The sequence below is a fragment of the Sceloporus occidentalis genome, unplaced genomic scaffold (genome assembly GCF_023333645.1).
Source record: "Sceloporus occidentalis isolate IW3139 unplaced genomic scaffold, rSceOcc1.0.p SCAF_3, whole genome shotgun sequence".
NCBI lineage: Eukaryota > Metazoa > Chordata > Lepidosauria > Squamata > Phrynosomatidae > Sceloporus > Sceloporus occidentalis.
In genome coordinates, this window is record NW_028316983.1 from 215,847,464 (window position 1) to 215,872,521 (window position 25,058).

The 25,058-nt window shown below is 40.1% G+C and overlaps 1 protein-coding gene across 3 annotated transcripts; it reads left to right on the forward strand.

Annotated features, from left to right (window-relative positions):
- Positions 1 to 1,933: 1,933 nt before the first annotated feature.
- OSGIN2 (oxidative stress induced growth inhibitor family member 2) lies at positions 1,934 to 20,658 on the forward strand. 3 transcript variants are annotated; one of them, XM_089517588.1, is made up of 6 exons: positions 1,934 to 2,059; positions 7,774 to 7,928; positions 10,930 to 11,066; positions 14,129 to 14,320; positions 16,102 to 16,193; positions 19,168 to 20,658. In XM_089517588.1, exons 2-6 carry the CDS (start codon positions 7,862 to 7,864, stop codon positions 20,213 to 20,215), a joined length of 1,536 nt encoding a protein of 511 aa, XP_089373714.1. In that variant the 5' UTR covers positions 1,934 to 2,059; positions 7,774 to 7,861; the 3' UTR covers positions 20,216 to 20,658. The 3 variants fall into 3 exon arrangements, with proteins under 3 accessions (XP_089373714.1, XP_089373712.1, XP_089373713.1); XM_089517586.1 differs by lacking the exon at positions 1,934 to 2,059 and adding an exon at positions 2,272 to 2,399; XM_089517587.1 differs by lacking the exon at positions 1,934 to 2,059 and adding an exon at positions 2,430 to 2,723.
- Positions 20,659 to 25,058: the final 4,400 nt, after the last annotated feature.

Below are 25,058 nucleotides of genomic sequence, written 5' to 3' on the forward strand. Positions count from 1 at the left end.
AACATCATTTCTTAAGCTATAATGCTAAGAACTGGATACAGTACTCCAGGCAAAGTCTTACCAACATAAAACAAAATGATGCCATCCTTTTTATATTATAGAGACTGTACTTCTTTTGAGCTAGTCAGGACTGATCCTCCTGATATTTTGCTGCCTGAAGTACAGAAACAAATGTTACCCCACAACTCAATGGGGCAAATTTGCAGACTACTTAAAGCAACCTAAAGTTCTTTTGGTGCACCATCCAGAAAATACCAGAAGTGATTCTCCTCTTCTTTAATGGTAAATATACAATAACAAAAATAGCATATCCTTTCATGACACCCTAAATCTGCTGCCTGAGGCTTTGACCTCCCTCTATATAATGGTAGGGCTGGCCCTACATGTAGCCTAGAAATGCATGAATTGTTTTAGTGGTCACATTACACTGTTGCCTCATGTCTAGCTTGTGGTTTACTCTAGTTCCTGTTTACATGCACTGCTGTTGAGCTGTAACCCATCCTGAATCTGCACAAATAATATCTCCTGTCTAAATGCAGAGCTATTATATTTATGTCTATGGTAGTTTATATGGCATAATTTTGATCCAGTTCTCTATTCTGTTGAGATAATATCAAATTATGTTTCTATTTTCTAAAGCAAAAACAAAAAACAAAAAAAAAAAAGGAGAGAGAGAGAGAGCATGCATCCTGAACAAAGTGACTGCTCACACAGACATCTTTGGTTCCTGTCACTGCAGAAATCGCAGTATTTCCGCTGGCAGGCACCATGTCTGAAAGATGAATCATGATCCCAGGAGGTGTTCAGAAGTGCATTTGCTTTGAGAACAAGGTGCATCCTGGAAAACAAAGTGCATATTTGCTTCAGAATTGCTGAGATTTTTGCAATGGTGATAGAACATGCGCTGGTGGTGGGAAGGTACAACTCCCACCCAATGCATTCCCGGGAGGGCAATATGTGCCCCAACCAGGGTGAGCAGACACTGGACATTATCAGACAAGGGAAACTGGAAGTATAATCCAATGGCAATCCAAACGCAAACATGAGGTTTAACATTATTGCGTGATAAGATTACCACACGCAATTTCGGACAATGGGAAGTCAGTCCGAACACAATCATGGGGTTTCACATTATTGTGTGAGAGGTGATCTCATGCAGTTTCGGGCAATGGCAAGCTATTTTGGGGCAATGGGAAGTCAGTTTGAAGACAATTTGAATTCACATACATTCGCTGAACTCACATGATTGCATTCTGGCCCCACTTTCTTTTCATTTGAAATTAAGAGAAACTCCTCCGTGTAATAAACTCTGATGTCCTTTTCCAGGACATTTCAACCTTCTGTCCAAGAGGAACTGCAAAATCTCCTCCATTTTGAACATGACCAAAGGGGTCATTCAGAAATCTTTTTTTTAGAACAACAATGCAAATAATCTCTCACACATTCTGGGTTTGTTATTCACACTACGGAACTGCATCTATGCACATCCCTGTGACTCCTGTTGCTCACGCATGCCAGCGTTCGATTAAAGATGGAGTCGATGATGCAAACATATTTGAAATACATTCAAGGCGTGCAGTTTTATCCCAGGTCTATTAGCATTGGTTATTCACATGCCTTACATTTTTCTCTAATGTTCTAAATCAATCAATCAATATATTTATATATACATAAGTATATGTGTATATTGATTATACATATTAATATATATGCAAGCATGTATGTGTGTATACACACACACAATAATAATAATAATAATAATAATAATAATAATGATGGTGCACTTTGGTTGACCCAATAAAAAGCATCATTGTTTGGGTGTTGTTGGATTCTGTGTGTGTGTGTGTTCGTGTGTCATGACACTGGACTCCTCTCCTGAGGCACATCTTTAAAGAGAGAGGGCTTTCCCCTCAGAGAGAGAGAGAGAGAGAGAGAGAGCGCTCCCTCATGATGAGGAGTCAGCCATTTTGGAACCCATTTTGGAGCTGAATTTTGTGGCGGCGCCTCAGCCAGTGACCGTTATTAAGGCCAGGCCTGGGCCTTTCCCGCCTTCGCTGAGGTAAATGGCGGCCAAGGCGGCCCGCTGGGCCGAGGCCAAGCCCGGTCCCTCTCCTTGTCCTTCCCTAGGCTCCTCCTCCTGCTGCTCCCTCCCTTGTGGCTGGTGGCCTAGTATCGCCGCATGCGAGGCGGGAAGGGCGAGGAGGAGGAGGAGGAGGAGGAGGAGGAGGAGGGAGCCAGCCGGGAGGAGGAGGAGGCGGCGGCGGCGGCGGCGGCGGAAACAGCAGCAGCCTTGGCGGCCCAAGCTCCATCTCCCGCCGCCGCCGCCGCCTCCTCCTCTCCCTCTCCTCCTCCCTCATGACGGTTTGGTGCTGCCGGTGCGCCCTGGCCAGCCATTTCAGGTAACCACAGCAGCGGCGCCCACGAGGAGGACGGCTTTCGGGGTCTCCCTTTATAGACGTCCCCCGCTTTATCTGGGGAGGGAGCGTTGTTGTGTGTCCTCCTCTTGCCTTCCGCGAGCCCTGGGGCCACCACGTTCCCTCGGGGCTGGCAGTCAAGGGAGGCAGCCTGAGAGAGTGCGACCCAGCAAGGGCTCCTCTCCATCCTCCTCGTCGCCCAACCCTCAGACCGACATTGAATAGCCATCATGCAGCCTTTATACGGCACACGCCGGGGCAGAGAGGGCGGCAGAGGAGGACCAGGAACCACGGTCTGGTTTAACATAGGTAGAGCTATCTGCATCTGTGGCTCATCTCCGTCCCTGCTCCATAATTCTCCATGCAATAGGACTTATATATATGTATATGTGTGTGTGTGTGTGTATAATATTAATATATATGTAAGTGTGTATATGTGTATACACACAAACATATATATGTGTGTATATTTGTGTGTGAACATATATATATATACTATATACACACACATATAAATATATGTATGTATACGTACATATATTAATATGTGTGTGTGTGTGTGTGTATACATTATACATATTAATATATATGTATGTGTGTCTATGTATACACCCACCCACACATATATGCTTTTATATGTGTGTGTGCTTTGATTCTGTGCTCCTGCATGGCAAAATGGGGCTGGGCTGGGTGGCCCTTAGGTTTCTTCCAAGGCTTATGATTGTACGAAGAAGGCATCTTCCTTTTCAGGGACAAGTCCTTCATTCCAGAAGGAATTTCAAAACATTTAAGCACAACTAAAAGAAGCAGGAATTTACCTTTGTAGGAGTGCTTTTGTTTTGTAATGTCCTACATGTTTTTTCAGCTTCCTACGTTTTTTGCGATGTCTTGTCCTCCTTTGTGGTTAGGACATCTGGTCAGGCTAGGAGAAGGCAGTGTAATGTGTGTGTGTGTATCATACGCACACACGTGCACACACAGCCTTCACTCATTTCTGTTAATGATGCCTATGGTGTTTCCTGAATGGTCCAGAGAGAGAGAGAGAGAGATGCTTTGCAAGGCATCTTACACCTCTTCATACAAGGCTCTTCAGGAACCCACTTGAATTCACTTAAAACAGAGAACATTTAATAAAATATTGGGGCAGCAAAATATTTGAATACTGGGGCAATACTTTTCATTTTCTGCCTTCTTCTTCTCCTTCTGTGACAGAGCATCATTCTGCCGCTGCTAATATCCACATTCATCTGGATCACCTTAAAAGTTTCAGGCAAAGAAAGTAGCAGCTTTGACTTTTGTGGATTTGATTATTTGTGGTTTTGATTAATATGTTCTCTCTAGGAATCTATGTCTTCCAGCGCAACTCTGCCAGAATTAATATGTATAGAGATTTTGTAGCACCTGTGATACTAACTGGAAAAAAAGAAAGAAATTTGTAGCCTGAGCCTTTGTAGACTTTAGCCTACTTCCTCAGATGCTCTTAGTGGATGTCATCCCTAAAGGCCTACGTATGAAGAACCCTTTGCAAACTAGGTATCACACAAAACTCATGGATTCTCCTCATGATAACTGAGTCTGGTGTAGCCAACAGTTTTCTTCAGTTACATTCCTGCCTTCCTGTCTGTCCCTGACCTCTGCTCCAGCAAGAACATCTGAGCAAGTAGACTAAAGTCTGTGAAAGCTCAGGCTACAGAGTTCTTCCTTTTTTCTTTTTTTCAGTCAGTCTCAAAGGTGCTACAAAATCTCTACACATATTAATTCTACAGACAAACACGGCTATATCTTTAAACTCTGCCAGAAGTTGACCTTAGAGTTGGGCTGGAGAACCTAGACCAGTGGTCCCCAAACTGTGCTCTTTAAGGGATTTTGAACTTCAGCTCCCAGAATCCCAGACTGTTGGCCAACATGGCTAAGGCTTCTGGGAGCTGAAGTCCAAAATCTCTTAAAAGGCACAGTTTGGGGACCAGTGACCGAGACATTCCTCAAGAAAACTCTTCTCTAGGCCTCCAGCATGATCCTGTGATCAACTTCTGGCAGATGTTGACCATAGAGTTGCATTGGAGAACCTGGAGATTTCTAGAGAGGTGTTCTGTTAAGTAAAAAAGAACTTTTTTTGTTTAATTTGCGGTTTTTCCACATTCTCCACATTATAGGGGTACTTAACCCCTAACCCTAGCCAATGTGGAGGGACCACTCCATACATGCAATATATGTGTTGTTGCCTTCAAACCATTTACGACTTATGGCAAGCCTAAGGCGAACCTATGATGGGGTTTTCTTGGCAATATTTGTTCAGAGGAGGTTTGCCATTCCCTTCCCTTGAAGATGAGAGCAAGTGACGTAGCCAAGGTCACCCAGTGGGTTTCATGGCCAAATGGGAATCAAAGCCTGGTCTCCAGAGTCCTAGTCCAATGCTGAAACCACTATACCATGCTGGCTCCATGCAATGTATAATATATATGTGTGTATATGTGTGTACTAATATATCTGAGGGAGTAGGGTCAAGTCTAGGAAAGCTCATGCTACCAACTTGTGTATTTCAGTTAGTCTCAAAGGTGCTACAAGATCCCCTTGCATACTGATTTTCCAAACTAACATAGCTGTGTCTTTGAATTCTACATCATACAGAAGCATAGAATCATAGAGTTGAAAGAGACCACAAGGGCCATCCAGTCCAACCCCCTGCCATGCAGGAAATCTAAATCAAAGCATCCCCGACAGATGGCCATCCAGCCTCCGTTTGAAGACCTCCAAGGAAGGAGACTCCACTACACTCCGAGGGAGTGTGTTCCACTGTTGAACAGCCCTTACTGTTGGGAAGTGCCTCCTAATGTTGAGGTGGAATCTCTTTTCCTGTAGCTTGCATCCATTGCTCTGGGTCCTAGTCTGTGGAGCAGCAGAAAACAAGCTTGTTCCCTCCTCAATATGACATCCCTTCAAGTATTTAAACAGGGCTATCATATCACCTCTTAACCTTCTCTTCTCCAGGTTAAACATCCCCAACTCCCTAAGTCGTTCCTCATAGGACATGGTTTCCAGACCCTTCACCATTTTAGTCGCCCTCCTCTGGACATGCTCCAGTTTCTCAACATCCTTTTTAAATTGTGGTGCCCAGAACTGAACCCAGTATTCCAGGTGGGGCCTGACCAGAGCAGAACAGAGTGACACTATTACTTCCATTAATAGACACTACTATTGATGCAGCCTAAAATCGCATTGGCCTTGTTCGCTGCTGCATCGCACTGTTGTATTCCTTCAAGTCACTTATGACTTAGGGCAATCCTAAGGCAAACCTGTCATGGAGTTTTCTGGGGCTGAGAATGTGTGACTCACCCAAGGTCACCCTGTGAACTTTTTGTCAGCTCCAAAAGGAGCGGCTTTCTGTCACTTCTTTTGGAGCCAGCAAATCGTCGGATCAGTGCTGCACTGTGCGATTACTACAGCCCCAATCTGGCTATCTGTTTAGGCCCTAAATTGAGGCTATTGTAGTTTGGTTACAACATGAGAATGGAGGACTCATTAGAAAAGCCAGTGATGCTGTGGAAGGTAGAGTAATGGAGGAAGACTTCATGCCAGATGGCTAGACTCAATCAGGCCTGAGCCTACAGGACTTGAGCAGAGAGGTAGAGGACAGGGGGCTTGGAGATGTCTTATTCACAAGGTCACCATGCATTGAGGTCAACTCGAAGGCAGCTAACAGCAACCAAGGCAAACCTATCATTAGGTTTTCTTGGCAAGATTTTTTCAGAGGAGGTTTGTCATTGCCTTCCTCTGAGAAGAGAGAGTGACTTGCCTAAGGTCACCCAGCAGGTTTCCATAGGTGAGCATGGATTTGAACCCTGGTCTCCAGTGTTGTGGTCCAATGCTCAAATCACTGTACTGTGCTGGCTCTCTCAGTGGCAGCCCATGATATCTTACTCCAGTCAACATCTTCTAATAAGCAGTTATAGTTAACAAACTGTTTTACAGATGCTGCCTTACATTACATTCTGTGATACACCAAAACACACACATAGCCATATTCTTACTTCTGGAGTGTGAGAATAAGTGTCTGGTAACAGAAGAGAAAGAAATATCTGCTAGATCAGGCAAAAGGGATATCTGATTCATCCAGTTGTCTACAGTAGCCAACCAGATACCCCCAAGAAGCCTATCAGTACTTTATTTACTATCCTGCTCTTCCTCGCAAAGTGTCCATGGCTTCCTCTTGTTTACATTTTTCTTTAACCTCTTACTGTAAAGTTTCTTACATTGAGCTTTACAGTTCACCAGCACATTCACCAATAATGGAGGAAGATGTGATGCTGAAAAATGAGCAGACATTGCAGTTTCTGCAGAATTATACAGCTTATAATCATGTTTATTTCATAAGGATATTTAAGGCACTTTTGTCTGTGTGCAGCTGAGCACCTACATTTAAAAAGTAGTTTGAATTAATTAGGGATGACTATCAGGATATGTGTTCCATATCCTGAAGGAAATGCACAGATGTAGCATGGGAGGAAGTAAGAAATAAACAGTAAGAAAAGCATCACCAGTTTGGTAGAGAACAGCTGCTCTCTTGGCATCTTCCTCTTACTTTAGTTCTAAACACACACAGATCTGTGTGTGATGTTGTTTCTTCCTAAAAGAAAAGAAAGTCAGAGAAGTAACCTACAATAATAATAATAAATGCTTAACAGGACAATCCTATTTCTGAAGATGGAGGTTCTGACATATTTAACAACCTGCTGGGCTCCTACCAGCAAAGCAGAAGTGAAGGAGAAGTAGCCCCTTCTTTTTCTCCCCAGAGCCACCTCCATTCAGCATGTGATGCATTCTTGGTCTTCCCCTTTTCCTCACACTCCAATATTAGAGGGGTAAGGGTCACAGATATTTCCATAGGGTCCAGGAAGGAAAATTAATGTTCAGATGATTCTATAATTCTAATTTATGAAATATCTTCCTGACATTGAGGGGAGGGATGTATTTCCTATGTCCCCCAGAGAGCTATCCTAGAGTCCATAGGATTACACCTTAAATATTTGATTTGGTACACGTACCATTAATTGTGACACCATCTCAGACTATATATATTATAATAGAAATCTCTCTGGTACTAAAAATGTATCCTCTATGGTTTTTTTAAACTTCCATGGACAAAAGAAACTATTTTTATCTTGCGGAGCAATTAAATAGCAATATCTATTCAGGGAAAACCATAGTGGATTAGCAAGCTTGCATGAACTAATTAGTGTGTATTTTTACTTAATGGTGATTATTTTATTTTATTTATATTTCATCAAGACAGTGACTTGACATTCACTTAATTTTTTAAGGATATACTACAGTGATGAACTAATTTGTTTCTCTTCAACAGAAACTATTGTAGCTCTGAAACTGAAGGACGCTTTTTGAATTCATTAGTACAGTATTTTGATGACAGCCTTGGGACAAATGTTAAAACAATGCCCTTATTAGAAGAAACTACTCTGCCTGTGGATCCACCACTGACTTTGCCAATGGTGGTAATAGGTAAGTTATTCTCGCATAATTATAAATCCATAAAATGTAGTAGTATTCATTTGATATCCTTGTTTTATGTTAGTTTGTTTGTTAAATTTTGATTCCATTGTTAACTGATTATCCTGTTATACTGGTATGCCAGGACACAATATTAGATTTTGTCTTAAACCCCTATTGTGAGTCCCAACTAGAATAAACCTACTGAATTAATGGGAACATGGTAAAGCAGTGCTTATGGAATTTCTATTTACTTGGTGTGTCCATTATAGTTGGGACTAACAATTGGCCACAGTGGAAAAGGTATTTGAACTATTTTAATCTTTTCCGTGTAATAGAGGAAATAATACTCTAAAGGAGGTTAGGTGTTGCATTTTATTTATTTATTTATGATATGCCTCACCTTTCCCCCAAGGTGGGATGCAAAGTAGGCTACTGTGTATTAAAATATCTAATCAAACACAAGAAATTATAAATAAAAGGTTATACTTTAATTTTAAAAAGCCATTAAAAACTATAAAACACCACCTTAATAATTAAGAAAGTAGGAGATCAGCACATCCATTAGGCCCAATTAGTTATTAAAGTCCAACAGGATGAAGCTTTTCCTGGTAAGGGCATTCCATAATCCAGGAGCAGCCATCAGAAATTCCCTCAGCAGCCTAGCTGTCCATTACATACAGCCTGGCTCTATCCATCAGCCAGTAAAGTAGCAACTGTTCCGATGCTTGCTTTCATATCCCTCCTGGCCCCATTCCTTTTGCATTCTATTAGACTTAGACTATTATCTTTTGTATACTTGTAGAGTATTTAAATGTTCATAAATACTTTGTAAATGTTAAGCAATAGCAGTAGCAACATAAAAACACGTGCATTTGACTTAGATGGCATGCCTCCATTTTATCAGGCAAAGCTGCTTTGGGAGGTGCACAATTTGGAGTGAAACACAGGCAAGAGTGCATAACTCCTCATCCATTATTTCAATTAGCCCCGTTCTCCCAAACCTGTTTTTTGTTCCCTGAGGCATTCTAGACCTATTAGTGTATAATCTCCATATCAGCCCATCTGGCAATAAATAGATTTAAGTGATAAGAATAAATAAGCAGAGGTGTTTTGGGTCACAGTAGATGATAAAACTGACAAGTACATGTTTTATCTGAAACCTATTTATTTACTATCTCACTTCTTCCCAATATGAAACGCACTTAAAAACAATCAACCCTCTTCCCATGTTATGTTTTAGAAAAATCTGAGGAGAAGAAGAAAGATCATTTGACTCCTTAGCTATTTTTCTCTTCTGTGACTTCTCAGACTGTTTTGTAAGGCCAAGAAAGCAGCTTGGGAGTCTTAATTGGCAAAGGAGAAACAGATGGTGGATAAAAATTCCTTATGCTCCATATTTAGAAACTAGAAGAATTTCCCTAATTGGGGGATTTAGCTTCTTAAGATCATTAAAGAGTCTTGTTTTAATTGTTAGGAATATGTGGCCATTAAGAGGTCCTCCTGTGTCTGATACATTATCTTTCCATTACCTTCAGTGTATTGTTATTTTTATACTGCCTGATATATTCAAAATTTTCTTAACTGAAAATACCCAAGGATAGTGCACTGATTAACCTGAAAGGGAATGCAATTTGCATCATTGTGCTGAAAGAGGAAGTATTCTTTCTTGATAATAAGCTCTGTTCTGACATCATTATTAATAACAATACATTAGGCAAATGTTGCTCTGAAGTAGAACTGCTGTAAGAACTCTTTTGCCTTATCACAGCAAACAACAACAACAAAAACTTTTATGGTTGCTGTTGCTAGAGAAACCCTCCCTGCCTGCCTTCAGTTTAAAAAGACAAGAAAACTGCTGGGGCTGGGGAATAACACAGGGTTGCATTTAAGGAAGGTCATTCTGTAAATGGGAAGGCTCCTTCTGTTAGAAAACTCACCAACATCTGATGTAGGTTTCCTGATGGAGGGTGACGGGAGTGACAATGTGATCTTTGCAACTTAGCTCTCTACAGTTGTTCTGGAGGGTCCTCCAGAGCAATTTTTCTGGAGGCAAAAGGGGTTGCAAGGAGGAGAAGAAAATGCAAAGATTGTTTCCTTGCTCCCTTCTTCTCTCATGAGTACAGCTCCACTAGGCATTACTCTAGTCAGCCCCATAGTTAACACATTAAGGATTCAAGTACAAGTTCAAAAAAGGACATTGGCCTACATTGAGTGGATCATTGTGCTTCTTTTGTGCCAACATGATGGGACTTCCTTTCCATTCCCTCCCCCTCCAGCTCTCCATGTTACTTCAGAAATGGTTCAAGAGAGTTTCTCACTGTTCCAGTACTAATTCTGCAGATCACAGATGCTGCAAAGGGAAGGGAGGGATTACCCTACCCATGTCCACTGGATCCCACTGTTCCTTCAGTGGAAGTCCAGCACCAATTGCTAATGAATAAGTACATGGAGGAATAACAATTGTATTCTATAATAAAATACAACTTAGTATGTTTATTATCATGACAAAATAACTATCTGATTCTTGCTGCAAACATTATATAGGAAACCACATTAAATTTTAAAATAATCTGGTTCCAGTTAATTGATAAAAACTTAATTATCCTTAAGTATCCAAGTATTTAGCCAAATATGTGCACACTTAGGAACTGTCATCCTATCACTGTTCAAAATTTTGCCACCACTTGTCCAATTATTGACATTGATTAGAAATAGCTGTTATCATATTGGCAAATGAAATTCAATGACACAAATTTATCTGATATATTTGGCAAAGAATTTTATAGGATATAACTGAAAAAAATATTAGCAACACTCTGGCCAGTGTTAAATACTTTTAAACCTCTTTTATTTCAGTGGGAGGGAGAAGAAGATTTACTTAGTTCATATATTAAAATCAATGGGACTTAAAAGTGCTAGATTATGGCTTTTTATTTTGGGTCATAATATAAAATATCATTGTAAGAGTTAGCAAATCTTTCATTATCTTTTTTTAAAAAAACACAAACAGGTAATGGACCTTCAGGAATTTGCCTATCTTACATGCTGTCTGGATATAGACCATATTTGTCTCCTGAAGCTGAGCATCCAAATCTTATTTTGCATAACAAATTAAAAGAAGCCGGTCATCTCTCTCTTGTTGATCAAGTAAGTCCTGCTGTCATGTCTTCAGTTTTTAAAATATTTTTACCATTCAATAAAGGCAAAACATTTGATCCTTGAAGTTATGAAATTATTTGTTTAAAGACAGGTCAGTGCTGGGAAAAAATGCATTACATTGTCAGACTAGAGGGGGGAAATGTATTCATGTTCCTGATGAGAACCTTGGAGGAAGCAGAGCATCCTGCTTTCCTCATATTTGCATTAGGCATGACATAGGGTTTGGGGTAGAAGACACTAGTTATTTTTTTATGACAGACATCATGCATTGTAACACAAAGCTGTCCAAAGAGCTGTCTAGTCTGGCAATGTCTCTAGTACTAGTCTCATTTGCTTTGACATCATAGTCATTAGTATACCAATTTTCTATTAATATCTTAAAAGTTCATAGAATCATAGAGTTGGAAGAGACCGCAAGGGCCATCCAATCCAACCCCCTGCCATGCAGAAAATCCAAATCAAAGCATCCCTGACAGATGGCCATCCAGCCTCTGTTTAAAGACCTCTAAGGAAGGAGACTCCACTACACTCCGAGGGAGTTTGTTCCACTGTCGAACTGTCCTGACTCAGGAAGTTCTTCCTAATGTTGAGGTGGAATCTCTTTTCCTGTAGCTTGCATGCATTGTTCTGGGTCCTAGTCTCTGGAGCAGCAGACAGCAAGCTAGCTCCCTCCTCAATATGACATCCCTTCAAGTATTTAAACAGGGCTATCATATCACCTCTTAACCTTCTCTTCTCCAGGCTAAACATCCCCAGCTCCCTAAGTCATTCCTCATAGGACATAGTTTCCAGACCCTTCACCATTTTGGTCACCCTCCTTTGGACACGCTCCAGTTTCTCAACATTCTTTTTAAATTGTGGTGCCCAGAACTGGACACATTATTCCAGGTGGGGCCTGACTAGAGCAGAATAGAGTGGCACTCTAGACCTTATACTTCTATTGATGCAGCCTAAAATTGCATTGGTCCTTTTAGCTGCCGCATCGCACTGTTGACTCATATTCAATTTGTGGTCTACTTGGACTCCCACATCCCTTTGACATGTAGTCTCGTTCACCCAGGTGTCACCCATCCTATATTTCATTTTTCTGCCCTAAGTGCAGTACCTTACATTTCTCCGTGTTGAAATTCATTTTGTTAGCTTTGGCCCAGCTTTCTAATCTATTAAGGTCATTCTGAAGTTTGATCCTGTCCTCAGGGATATTAGCTACTCCTCCTAATTTGGTGTCATTTGCAAATTTGATAAGTATACCCCCAATTCTGTCATCCAAGTCATTGATAAAGATGCTGAACAGCACTGGGCCCAGGACAGAATCCTGTGGGATCCCACTGGTCACTTCTCTCCAGGATGAAAAGGAGCCATCGTTGAGCACCCTTTGGGTTCGGCCGGTCAACCAATTACAAATCCATGTCTAGCCCACATATTACTAGCTTGTTTGCAAGAATGTCATGGGGAACCCTGTCAAAAGCCTTACTGAAATCAAGATATACTATATCCACAGAATTCCCTTCATCTACCAAGCTGGTAATTTTATCAAAAAAAGAGATTAGATTTGTCTGGCATGACTTGTTTCTCAGAAACCCGTGTTGACTTTTTGTGATTTTAGCATTGCTTTCTAGATGTTCACAGACTCTCTTTTTAATGATCTGCTCTAGAATCTTTCCTGGTATTGATGTCAGACTAATTGGACAATAATTGTTGGGATCTTGTTTTTTCCCTTTTTGAAGATGGGGACAACGTTTGCCCTCCTCCAGTCTGCTGGCACTTCTCCTGTTCTCCAGGAGTTCTCAAAGATTATTGCCAATGGCTCTGATATTACATTTGTCAGTACTTTTAATACCCTTGGATGTAGTTCATCTGGTCCTGGAGATTTATATTCGTTTAGATTAACCAGATATTTCTGTACTATCACTTTACTTATTCTGTGCTGAAATTCCCCTATTCGTCCTCTGCTCCATTAACCTCAGGTTGAGCACCCTTTTCCTTTTCTGAGAAGACTGAGGCAAAGAAGGTGATCAGTAATTCTGCCTTTTCTCTGTCCCCTGTTAGCATTTTGCCATCTTCTCCATGCAGTGGCCCTACTGTTTCCTTCTTCTTCCTTTTGGTGCGGACATATTCAAAAAGCCTTTTTTGTTGTTCTTAACCTCTCTAGCAAGCCTGAGTTCATTCTGTGCTTTAGCTTTTCTGACTTTACCTCTGCACGTGCTTGCAATTTGTTTGAATTCCTCTTTGATGATTTCCCCGTTTTTCCATTTCTTATACATGTTCCATTTAAAACTTAGCTCAGTTGAAAGTTCCTTAGTTATCCATCCTGGTTTCTTGAGACACCTCCCATTTTTCTTTCTCACTGGAACTGTTTGAAACTGCCTTCAGTATCTCCCCCTTGAGAAACTGCCATCCATCTTGAACTCCTTTCTCTTTTAGTATTCCTGACCATGGGATCACCCCCAGTATTTTTCTAAGTTTACTAAAATCCGCTCTCCTAAAGTCTAGAATGTGTGTTTGACTATGCCTGGCTTCTCCTTTCCATTGCATAACAAGCTCCAGGAGTGCATGATCACTTCCACCTAAGGATCCCACCCCTTGCACTCCATTAACAAGGTCATCCCTGTTGAATAGGATCAGATCTCTTTTTCTTAAAGAGCCTAAGCTAGTCTGGTACCATTTTAATCATTAATATGACATCATTTCTACTAAACCTTTTTGTTATTTTGGGCTCCACTGAATGCAAGCTATGATCTTCCCAATGGTGTTGAAAAGATACTGTCCAGTCACATTATATATCAACATCTTGTTGTTCTCAACTATTCTCATGGTACAGAGTATATATCAAATCTTTTCCCACTAAACATTTCTAAAAGACTTAAAGCCAGTGAAGAAAAGGTTATTGTTTAAATGAAGTTGGTTTGTGTCTGTTGAGATCAAGAAACCTAGGGAGGTAAAACAGTTGACAACCATTTTGAGATATCATCTGGTAAAGCTGAGAAGCACAGAAGCTGATATGTAAGACAAATGTTACATGGCCATTTAAACTTGTGTTTTCAAATTAGGAGCTAGAGTACTTGGCTGAAGGCCTAGAAGGACGCTCTTTGAATCCTGTCGCAGTTCTTTTTGACACACTGCTTCATCCTGATGCTGACTTTGGATTTAACTATCCATCTGTTCTTCATTGGAAACTTGAACCACATCATCATATCCCTCATATAGTGCTTGGCAAAGGACCACCTGGTGGGGCTTGGCATGTGAGGAAAACTTTCATTTCTACTATTCATAATCTTTCTTGTTTGTTTGTTTGTTTAATTTGGCACCTTTGGGTGTTTGGTTTTAAATAGCTGGAGTCCTCTGTGATGTGTACCTTATAATGGGAGCTGGACAACATATGGATTCCTGGCTGCTTTCCTGCTTCTTAGTATTCCACCACTGAATTTTAGGAGCCTTCCCTTCCATTAGGATTTGCCATTAAAATAAAGCATGCTAGGAATGTACCTCTTATTTGCAAGCTGATTAGCATTCTCAGAAACCTTATTCCCAGAAGTGCTAATCAGCTTGAAAACAGAGCATACACTCCCTCCATGCCTTGTTTGAAAGGTGAATTATAAGTGTTTTTACCCATCACACTGAAATTCAGCAGTGTGGCAAAATGTGAAAGGCTGCTACAGCCTTTCCACTCACAATAATTAGCCAGTCTTGTTATATAGCATACAGAACTCTTTATTGGTTATGATTCCTGTTGTATGTATCCAGTTCAGGAATTTTATTCTCTAAACATACATTGTGTAGAGTGTCTTAAGAGTTTCAGTGAATATACCAATTAAAAAAACCATCATGAAAACACCATGCGTATTTTTGACTTTTTTCCAAGATAGGAAACCTTGTTTTCAGAGGCATACTTTTGAAAATAGGCAGCCATTATTTCTTCCTCTCACCCATTACATTTTTTCAGAGCTCTGTATTTTTTTCTAGAAAGAATCTCTCACATCATTTGGCTATTTGTGTCAGTAAGCTGTTGATACTAAGAAAGCACAGGTATACCTCAAAATATGATCTCTTATAAGTACTTATTTAACAGAAACTTTTATACCAGGGGTGTAATAACATGGAAAGAATAGGGATGGTTCTGGAACCACAAAAAAGAGTACCGTAGTTTAACATGTTTCAGCAAACCTTTTATTTGAAACTAACAATATCCTTATGTGAAATGAAGCACCTATGTTAGGTAAGTCTTGCATAAGTAAACAAAAACATTTTGAATCTTCTTGAGGCCTCTTGAAGGCTTCTTCCAAAATGCATCTAGATATTTTTGCTTTTGTCAGCTTTTAAAATTATTTCTGTTTTGGTGGCCAAATATACAGGTCTGTGCTTTTTTTCTTAATGTGCTGAGGGTACCTGGAGAGGCAGGTTGGTCTCACTTTTTCTTTTCCTTTTTGCTGTTCACACATGACTCAGTCAGGAGTTCTAGCGGCAGGTTCTGTTTACCTTACTGTTGTACAGGGCTCCATACAGCTACAGTAGGATTGGCAAGAGAAGAATCCCATTAATTCTCATTTCAAGATTTTTGCATTGGTTACTTCAGACACTGGTGCAAGTTGACACTGTGAGTCTTGTCTGTCCAGACCTTCATTATCTTAATGCTAATACTGCTACAAAATACCTTGTAACTAAACAGGAAAGGTGTACTGAACAGACAGTAAAAATACTTTGTAAAAAGGAGCTTCCTTGTTAAAGGCTTTGTTAATGGAGGTATGCTTATATAGCACAGAGCATTTCCCACAGTTTGCTCTTGGAGCCTGAAATCGGTTTTTAAAAAACAAAAGCTGCCATCTTGCACATACACTGAAAATCTGTGTAATGAAAAATGGTGTCCAGACATTACAGGAGTCACCATGTGAAAGCCTCCTGCCAGGGAGATAATGTAGTGTATGTTTGTTATCAAATGTGTACCTTTTTTGTTCATTCTGATAAATTGAATAATGCTACCTTAAAGAATTTGTAAATGCATATTCTCCTATTTTATTTTCCACAGTCTATGGAAGGTTCTATGCTGACAATCAGTTTTGGAGACTGGATGGAATTACCAGGATACACATTTAAAGACTGGACCTCTAATAAGCGAAGGTGAAGATAATGTTATATTACAGTTTTGGGGGGTTTCTTGGGGGGGGGGCAGTATCTGTGTTAGTGTGTTGTACCAAAAAACAAAAAATGAGGCAGAATCCTGAAATAACTAAGATTAACATATTGGTTGTGGCACAAATTTTCATAGACTGCATTCCACTTTGTTATAGCCACAGGAGGTAATTTCTTTTTTCAGAGATTGGAAAAGTCAAAAAGTTTCAGTGTTTTCACTTTTTATTTTGCAGAAATGCAACATGCTGTTGCACATGTTACTAATTTTTAGACACATTTAAACAATGGGTCATCATAGTGCTGTTTTAGATTGGGTTACTGTATAAACTACTCCTTTTAGATCATAAATTGGATCAAGCATTTTTTTTCAGGGTTGGTGGGAGCAAAGTGCTGATGGATGAGATGGAACACAAGAGGACCAGCCAACAGATCTTTCCCTCAGCACATCACAATGTTTGAAAAGCTTATCAAGCCTCAACAGTAGCCTTAGTGCATTGGAGAATTTAGTGAGCCACTTAAATTTGAGTTAAAATGTGCTACTGGAAGTGCTTCTGAAAATTAATTTATCAGAGACATCAAAGCTTGATGTACTAGTTTTTGATACATTTTATGGCCATTTATAAGCATATTAATTATGTTTGTTCCTTTATCCCCTTTTAAAGATTACTTATTGTCCTACTTATTGTAAATCTTCTCTAGTAACTTAATTCCTGTAAGCTTCTCAGGAGGATGATAGGTTCATCTGTTGTCCATTTAAAGGTTTATTTTTCTTTATGGACTAGAATCACTCATTTGGACATTTTATAAAGGAAATAAGATGATTCAAACTGTTGTAGTCTGCTTTCTCTGAAAATTTATGTTGTGTACAACCATATTATTTTATCATTTTCAGTGTTTGTGCAGGTGGCAGTGCAATTGATTTTACTATGTTAAGGAGCATTGTTCATAAACAGCTTATAGGAGCAGTCTGAAAATGTACTGAGTGTTGTTCAGTTGTCATTCTTAAAAACCTCATCAGTTTTTGCTAACATTGAGACATATTGGATCAAATCATCAATATTTGGAGCTCCCTTTGTGTTTATTTTTAAAGAATTATCAACATGGTCTTTAAAAAAACCTCAAAACAGTTGGCTCCCAGAGCACTACACACCAACAATAATACATAGTGCTCAAATACCACATTGCATACATATTTAAATACACATTTCTAAATTAAAAGGGGGGAAAAACAGTTTCATTCGGAACTAGCAGTACAATTTTTTGGAAGTACCTAGAAACTACAGTGAGACCTAAATTATTTTTTAAGTTAGGAAAATAGAAGAACATCTCCATAAGAGCATTAGATCCACATTGAGAGGTTGCTTAATGAAAGTGCAAGTACCTATGAATATACTGGGTAATAGTGGATTGAGAACCAGTGTGGTGTAGCGATATCAGTGTTGGACTCGGACTCTGGAGAACAAGTTTGAAATTCCTACTTGCCCATGGAAACTCACTGAGTGGAAAACCCACCTTAGGTAAATGACTCTCACCCTCAGATGAAGGCAATGGTAAACCCCCTCTGAACAAACATTGCCAGGAAAATCCCACAATAGGGTCTCCTTCAGGTCACCATAAGTCAGAAATGACTTTAGGGCACACAACAACAACACTGGATTATTAGTAGAAAATTGTAATTTTGTTCAGTATTATCAGTATGTTTGTTACATATGGTAATTAAGCAACAGTCAGGTTCACTCAAAAATATAGACACTCAGTAGAGCCCATTAAACCAAGTCCATGGTTTCTATTCATGATTTCAGAATGACACGCAAGCCAACAAATTTAGACGCTTTCTTCACTTTAGCACATTCTATATGTTGGCCTTGTTTTGCTTTTTTTTAAAATAGGAAGCCTTGGCCATAATGGTCCTAAGTAAGGAATATTATCCTGCTCTTTGTTCCTATCAGATATTTATTTAAAATATTTGCATCACTAGTGGGATTTAATTGTTTTTTAGGCTGTTGACATTGATTTTCAGCCTTGCATTTTTAATCCTGGCTATCCCTCTCTTTAAAATTATTAACCAATTCTGCTTTGGATTCCTAAAATAGGACTGAAGTGGTGGCATTTTCAAGTTTTAGTTTCCTCATTCCCCTGGATGAAGTCCAAAATGACCTTTCAGTGTGAGGGATGATGATAAAAATTTTTTTTACATTATGAGAGGGGATGAGTGGATATGTGTATACACTAAAAGGTCAAAAAGTAGTTTAAGCCATCTTTTGCAGTTCTTAAGACCTCCTCATACTTTGAAAGTTGGTATTTCATGTCTGAAACAGTGGTCAATTATTACATTTGGTAATAGATTAGATAATCAGGATCTGGGGTTTAGTTAAAGAATTTCCATGCAAAGAATGTTCAAGACATCATTGAAATAGTAATATTTCACAAATAGGAAGTACTGCTAAAATTAATCTTATTCAGAATTTGCTCACGAAGCTGTAGTCCATTACAAAAGTGTGAGTTGGAGCACTCATTTCTAGGAGATTAACAGTTGTAAACTCAAGTATTTTGGAGTGTTGTTACCCAGTATGAGTAGTGGAAACATTTTACAGACTCAAGAAATGTTGAAAGACAATTCTTTTCAAGTTGTTGTTTTACCTTCAGTGTGACCCAGAAGTGATAGCACAGTCACACTGGGCTGAGGGAGATGCTTCTCTCTTGAATATGAGAGGAAGCTACAGGAAAAGAGATTCCACCTCAACATTAGGAGGAACTTCCTAACAGTAAGGCTGTTCAACAGTGGAACACACTCCCTCGGAGTGTAGTGGAGTCTCGTTCTTTGGAGGTCTTTAAGCAGAGGCTGGATGGCCATCTGTCAGGCATGCTTTGACTGAGATTTCCTGCATGGCAGGGATTGGACTGGATGGCCCTTGTGGTCTCTTCCAGTTCTATGATAACCAGATGTCTGATCTTGTTTCAGAAATATAAAGTGTGACAGAGTTCTGCCCGAAGAGATTGCCAGCTATTACAAGCACTATGTTAAAGTCATGGGCCTACAAAAGAACTTCAGAGAAAACACCTACATAACATCTGTATCAAGACTTTACCGAGACCAAGATCATGAAGATGTAAGCCAAGTGACCAAAGATGTTTTGCCACAACATTTGCAGCTGGAAGAGCAAGGTGGGCAGACTACACTAATCAAGAGAAATTGGGAAGTCAGAGGGTATCAGAGAGCAGCAGATGGCTCTCATGTGCCATTCTTTTTGTTTGCTGAGAACGTGGCTCTTGCCACTGGCACTTTTGATGCTCCTGGGCGGCTCCAAGTTGAAGGAGAAGACTTCCCTTTTGTGCTGCATTCAGTAGCTGAGTTTAGTGCTGCCATCAACAAAGGAAAATTACGTGGGAAATCTGATCCTGTCTTAATAATAGGTGGTGGACTTTCCGCAGCTGATGCAGTTCTGTGTGCTTACAACAACAACATTACTGTAGTACATGCATTCCGTAGGAGGGTCACTGATCCAAGTTTAATTTTTAAACAGTTGCCTAAAAAGATTTACCCAGAATACCATAAGGTGTATCATATGATGTGTACTCAGTCAGTTACTACGGACTATAATTTGCATCCTGCCTATACCAGTTTTCCTGAACATCGGGTACTTTCATTTCAGCCAGATATGAAGTGTGTCCTTCAGAGTGCCTCTGGACTGAAGAAAATCTTAAAGATTTCTGTAGCCTTAGTATTAATAGGTTCACATCCTAACTTGTGCTTCTTAAAGGACCAAGGCCAGGGCATAGGCCATAATTCAAATGAACCAATTACCTGCAAAGGTAATCCCATTGAAATCGACCCATATACTTACGAGTGCACAAAGGAACCCAATCTTTTTGCAGTAGGTCCGCTGATTGGAGACAATTTTGTACGCTTTTTAAAAGGGGGGGCACTGGGTATTACACAGTGTTTGGTTGCAAAGCAGAAGAAGAAACATCAGCTGATAGCTGAAAGAGAAAGAGATGGAGTACCCTAGAACAAACAGCCATAGACATTATCTAAAGAACTACAGACATAATGCTAACAAATGATCCGTTAACATCTACAGTTATTGGCAGCCTTGTTTTCGTTACACATATCAGTCATGCTTGCATTGCCTCATAGAGGAAGATGATATTCCAGCCTTTGCAAAGTGCAAAAGCACTGCCTGTTTTTTCTGGACTTGCTTCCAGTTAAAGTAATAGTTAATTATGATAACTCATTCTGATTTGTTTTGGTTTCATACCCTAGCGAGCAAATTTAGCACTCAAGAAGAAAGTGTTTCTGCCCATTAGCTTATTGTTTAACTAAACTACAAAACTAGACCCGAGTCTTAAGAAGAGAACCTTCTCTGTAAGATAAAGCAAAATGTTCACCAGTTTGTAGATAGAAAAAACTTCTATTTATCTTGCTTTGGTCATTGTGACAATTCTATTATCCCGATACCTTTTAAATGCCTAGAAAATAAAGACCTTTTTCCCCAAATAGAAATCAAACTACCTTAGATGCAGCTTGCATTGATAATTGGAAGCAATTTTTGTAACAATGCCAACATACGATATAAAAAAAACATGGTGCATTGATTTGGCCTGTACCGTATAATGGTATAAAACAAAGTGCTGCTTCAAGTGCACTTACTACATTATTATGAAAGATACAATGAATTTACTACTGTCATTCAAGCATTAATGGAAAGTAGCCTGCTGTGTCACAGTACACTTAGTTTTGGAGATCTGAGCATCTACAGTGTGCCTAATCTCTCATATCTGAAACAAGTACAGTGGGTGTGCTGAAAACACCAGTCACTGAAAACGCATGCATCACTGTCCAAAGATAGCTAATAGAGATTTCAACCTGCTGGTCATCCAAAGCATATTTAAATGGGGAACAACCTATTATTTTCTTGCAAATTTTACTACTGCTACTTGCTATAATAGCTCTCAAAGCTAAAAAGCGAAATTGGTTTGTTAGCTTTGGGAGCTGTAGTAATAGAAACAAAGGCAGCGTGTTCCCCTACATGCTCCTAAGTGATTTTAGTGAATCATGTCCATAGTTAAACTCTAAAAAAAATGATTTCAATGGGTATAAAGCATACTTTTAAAAATTGGATTTATCTACCGACTTCAGTCCCTGTGAATACATGTCAAATGTGCATGCACAACAGATGCTTTCCCCAAATCTTCATTCCAACCCCTCAAATATTTTTTGAAGTATGGAATTGGTTCTCTAAAGATAACTATTGAAATCTTCGCTATTTGCTAACAATTAAGCATGGCAAGGTGAGCAACGCATAATTCAACAACACTGTGTCATTTTTATGGAACTAAAAATTAGGATATAAATAACTTTTAACAAGGTGGAGGATATTTAACTTGGATTCCCCTCCCCCCTCGTGTACTGCAAAATGCAGAAAATAATAGCTCTGAGTTCAAGATGCATGTGGAATTTAAAGGTTGTTCAGTACTCCTAATTTCAGATACACCAATTTACCTTTTACAAATTAGCTTTCTTTCCATTTCAGGGGCTGAATATAACAAACTAAAACCCATGTTCATTCAGAAATTTTCAAGGTTTTCCAACATGTTTTCAATAAAAGCATGGCATTCCTAAAGTTGCCTTTTCTCTCTGTCTATCACGCACACTTAACACTGTTTCTCTCTGGATGCCTATATTTTGTGCCTATCAGTTGGAGTCAGGATTACTAAAATTATGCTGGCAAACTCAGGTTTGTGGCCCCAGACTGACACGCACACAAATCAAATTCATAGTAAGCCAAGGAGATGATTCACTGTGTGCAAAAACAGATTGTGTATAAATCAGGGTTCCTTTGGTTTTTCACAAATACTCCTTCCAAGCATCTGACCACTTAACTCTTGGGCAGTTTCAAAAACAGATTGGTTGTATGCCTATATTCAGATTAAAATGTACAGGGACCATGATTCAAGTATATTCATACATCTCATCATTAGGTACTTGTATGCACATGGATCATAACTACAATATAATTTTTGGCCACAAACTGCCCTTTTAAAGCGTGAAATAATTTAATAATACAAAAGAATGAAAGAGGTAACTACCCAGAGCTAACTCTATACAGCATTGTTACCTGCTTATACTTTAGCATAACTAAGATTGCATAGTGATTAACATTCCCCCTTTTAGGCATGTTGCTAGTGCACAGAGCTTTAGGAATAAAATATTTCTAAAGGAAGCAGGAATGTATATTATTTAATTTGGTTGGTCTGAATCACCTACGGGTTTTGAATGTAGTTGTGTTGTTTCATTAACCTTTACAATAAACCATATTAATGTCCTTGAGTTACTGGTATAAATTGTTTTGCTAATGCAGTATGTCTGAACCATCACAACAGAAGTCAGTCGCACTGCCTTTTCAGGTAAGAGGATAATGAATCTTTTAACTTCTGTGCAGCAGTTGTGTATGTTCAACTGAACATACTGGTTTGGCAGCAATCTAGGGTGCTCCTGGTATGAGCAAAAGTCCTTGTGTGTAAAGACCCTCCATAAACCATTGAGGAATTTGCCACACAGGGGAGATTACTTTTGATTGAGAAATACAATTCCATTATGCAGTGGAATGTGTTGGAGTGACTTTCCTTGTTATCTCTGCTGTTTCTATTGGTAATTCCAGTATTGTGTTCAGGCTGCATAACGTTTGGTACAGCCCAGTGAAAAAGCAGGATTCCATTTAGTGTGCTTGGAAACAGGACTATTCTGGTGCTCCAGAGAGTAGATTCTTGGCTATATAGAATTCATAGAGTAGGTCTCCCATTTTATTTCCTAATTTTAAAAAAAAATATTTGGACTTTTTAATTTTACAGCAGCCGTCAAATTGTGTGCTCACGGTAGTCACAGATACAAAGCATATAAGCAGTAACGTTTAATAATAATAATAATAATAATTTTTATTTTTACCCCGCCTTTCCAAATGCATGATCAAGGCGGCTTACAAGATGAAGAATAATAAAATACAGTTAAAAACATCACAATATAAAAATTTAAAAACATCATTACAAGGGGTATGAACGGGAATCTATACAAATCGCATTCACCAGGGGCAAGAAAAAACAATGTTTGCACTAGTCTGGGGTCAAAGAAAACAAAGAGACAAGGAGCAAAGAAGAAACACTATTAACTAAAGTGAAAAAGCCAGCTGGAATAGATGCGTTTTTAATTGTTTCTTAAAAGAAACTAATGATGCAGAGGAACGGAGCTCTACAGGAAGCTTATTCCACAATGAGGGGACGACAATAGTAAAAGCCCTCTGTGAGGTCCTCACCAGATGGGATTTAGGGACCTCCAACAAATTTGTCCCAGATGTTCTGAGTGTGTGGGGCGGATTATATGGGGAGAGATGGTCCTCCAAGTACCCTGGACCCAAGCCATTTAGGGCTTTATAGGTCAAAACCAACACCTTGTATTGAGCTCGGAAGCAAACGGGTAGCCAGTGGAGATCTTTTAAAATAGGTGTTATGTGGTCCGTCCTGGAACTACCAGCGACCAGTCTGGCTGCGATATTCTGCACCAGCTGTAGCTTCCGGGTTTGGTACAAGGGTTGCCCCACGTAGAGCGCATTGCAGAAATCCAACCGAGAGGTTACCAAAGCATGTACAACAGTTTCAAGGTCCCGTCGGTCCAGGTAGGGGCGCAACTGGCGTATTAGCCGAAGCTGATAGCAAGCACTCCTGACTGTTGCATCCACCTGAGATGTTAGCTGGAGCGACGAATCAAGGAGTACTCCCAAGCTGCGCACCGAGTCCTTCAAGGGGAGCGTGACCCCATTCAGAACAGGCTGACAAATCTCACCACCCGGAACCGAGGGACCTATCACCAGTACTTCCGTTTTCCCTGGATTCACACTGAGTCTGTTCTCCCTCATCCAGCCCATTACCGACGCCAAGCAGGCATCAAGAGGAGAGATGCCACCCTTAGTTACTGCATCAGTCGGAGACACAGAGAAAACTATCTGGGTGTCATCAGCGTACTGATAACACCGCGCCCTGTGTCTCCGGATGATATCTCCTAGCGGTTTCATGTAGATGTTAAAAAGCATAGGGGACAAAATCGCTCCTTGAGGGACACCAGATGTAAGGGCCCTCTTATCGGAGCGACAGTACCCCAGCTCCACCATCTGGAATCTACCCGAGAGGTAGGACCGGAACCACTGCAGAGCAGTGCCCCCGATGCCCAACTCTCTCAGGCGCTCCAGAAGGATACCATGGTCGATGGTATCGAAAGCCGCTGAGATGTCCAAGAGCACTAACAGGGACACGCTTCCCCTGTCCATGCTCAGGCAGAGGTCATCAACTAAGGCGACCATGGCAGTCTCAACTCCATAGCCTGCCCGGAAGCCGGTTTGAAATGGGTCCAGAAAATCGGTGTCATCCAAGATCGATTGAAGCTGGAAGGTGACCGCTCTCTCAATCACATTCCCCAGAAAAGGTAGCAGCGAGATGGGCTGATAATTGTTGTGAATCAGGGGGTCTAAGGAGGGCTTCTTAAGCAAGGGCTTAACCACTGCTGCTTTCAATTTAGATGGGAACTGACCCTCTCTTAAAGATGTATTAACAATGCGGTGCAACAAGGTCAGCACCGCATCTCCCCCCTGAGCTGCCAACCATGAGGGACAGGGATCAAGAGAGCACGTCGTCTTCCTAACGCTTCGAAGGATCTTGTCCACTTCCTCGGTACTGACAGACTCAAAGTGATCCAGTATAACCGGGGCCACGGACGCTTCAGACGCCTCTCTTATAGGATCTGCACAAATACTGGCGTCAAGATCAGCCCTAATCTGAGAGATTTTATCCGCAAAGAAGTTGTTA

Coding starts and splice junctions, on each gene's coding strand:
- OSGIN2 (XM_089517586.1), top strand. CDS start 2,356: ATGACGGTTTGGTGCTGCCGGTGCGCCCTGGCCAGCCATTTCAG. Junction 14,321..16,101: donor CACCTGGTGGGGCTTGGCAT/GTGAGGAAAACT, acceptor TATTTTCCACAG/TCTATGGAAGGTTCTATGCT. Junction 16,194..19,167: donor TGGACCTCTAATAAGCGAAG/GTGAAGATAATG, acceptor ATCTTGTTTCAG/AAATATAAAGTGTGACAGAG.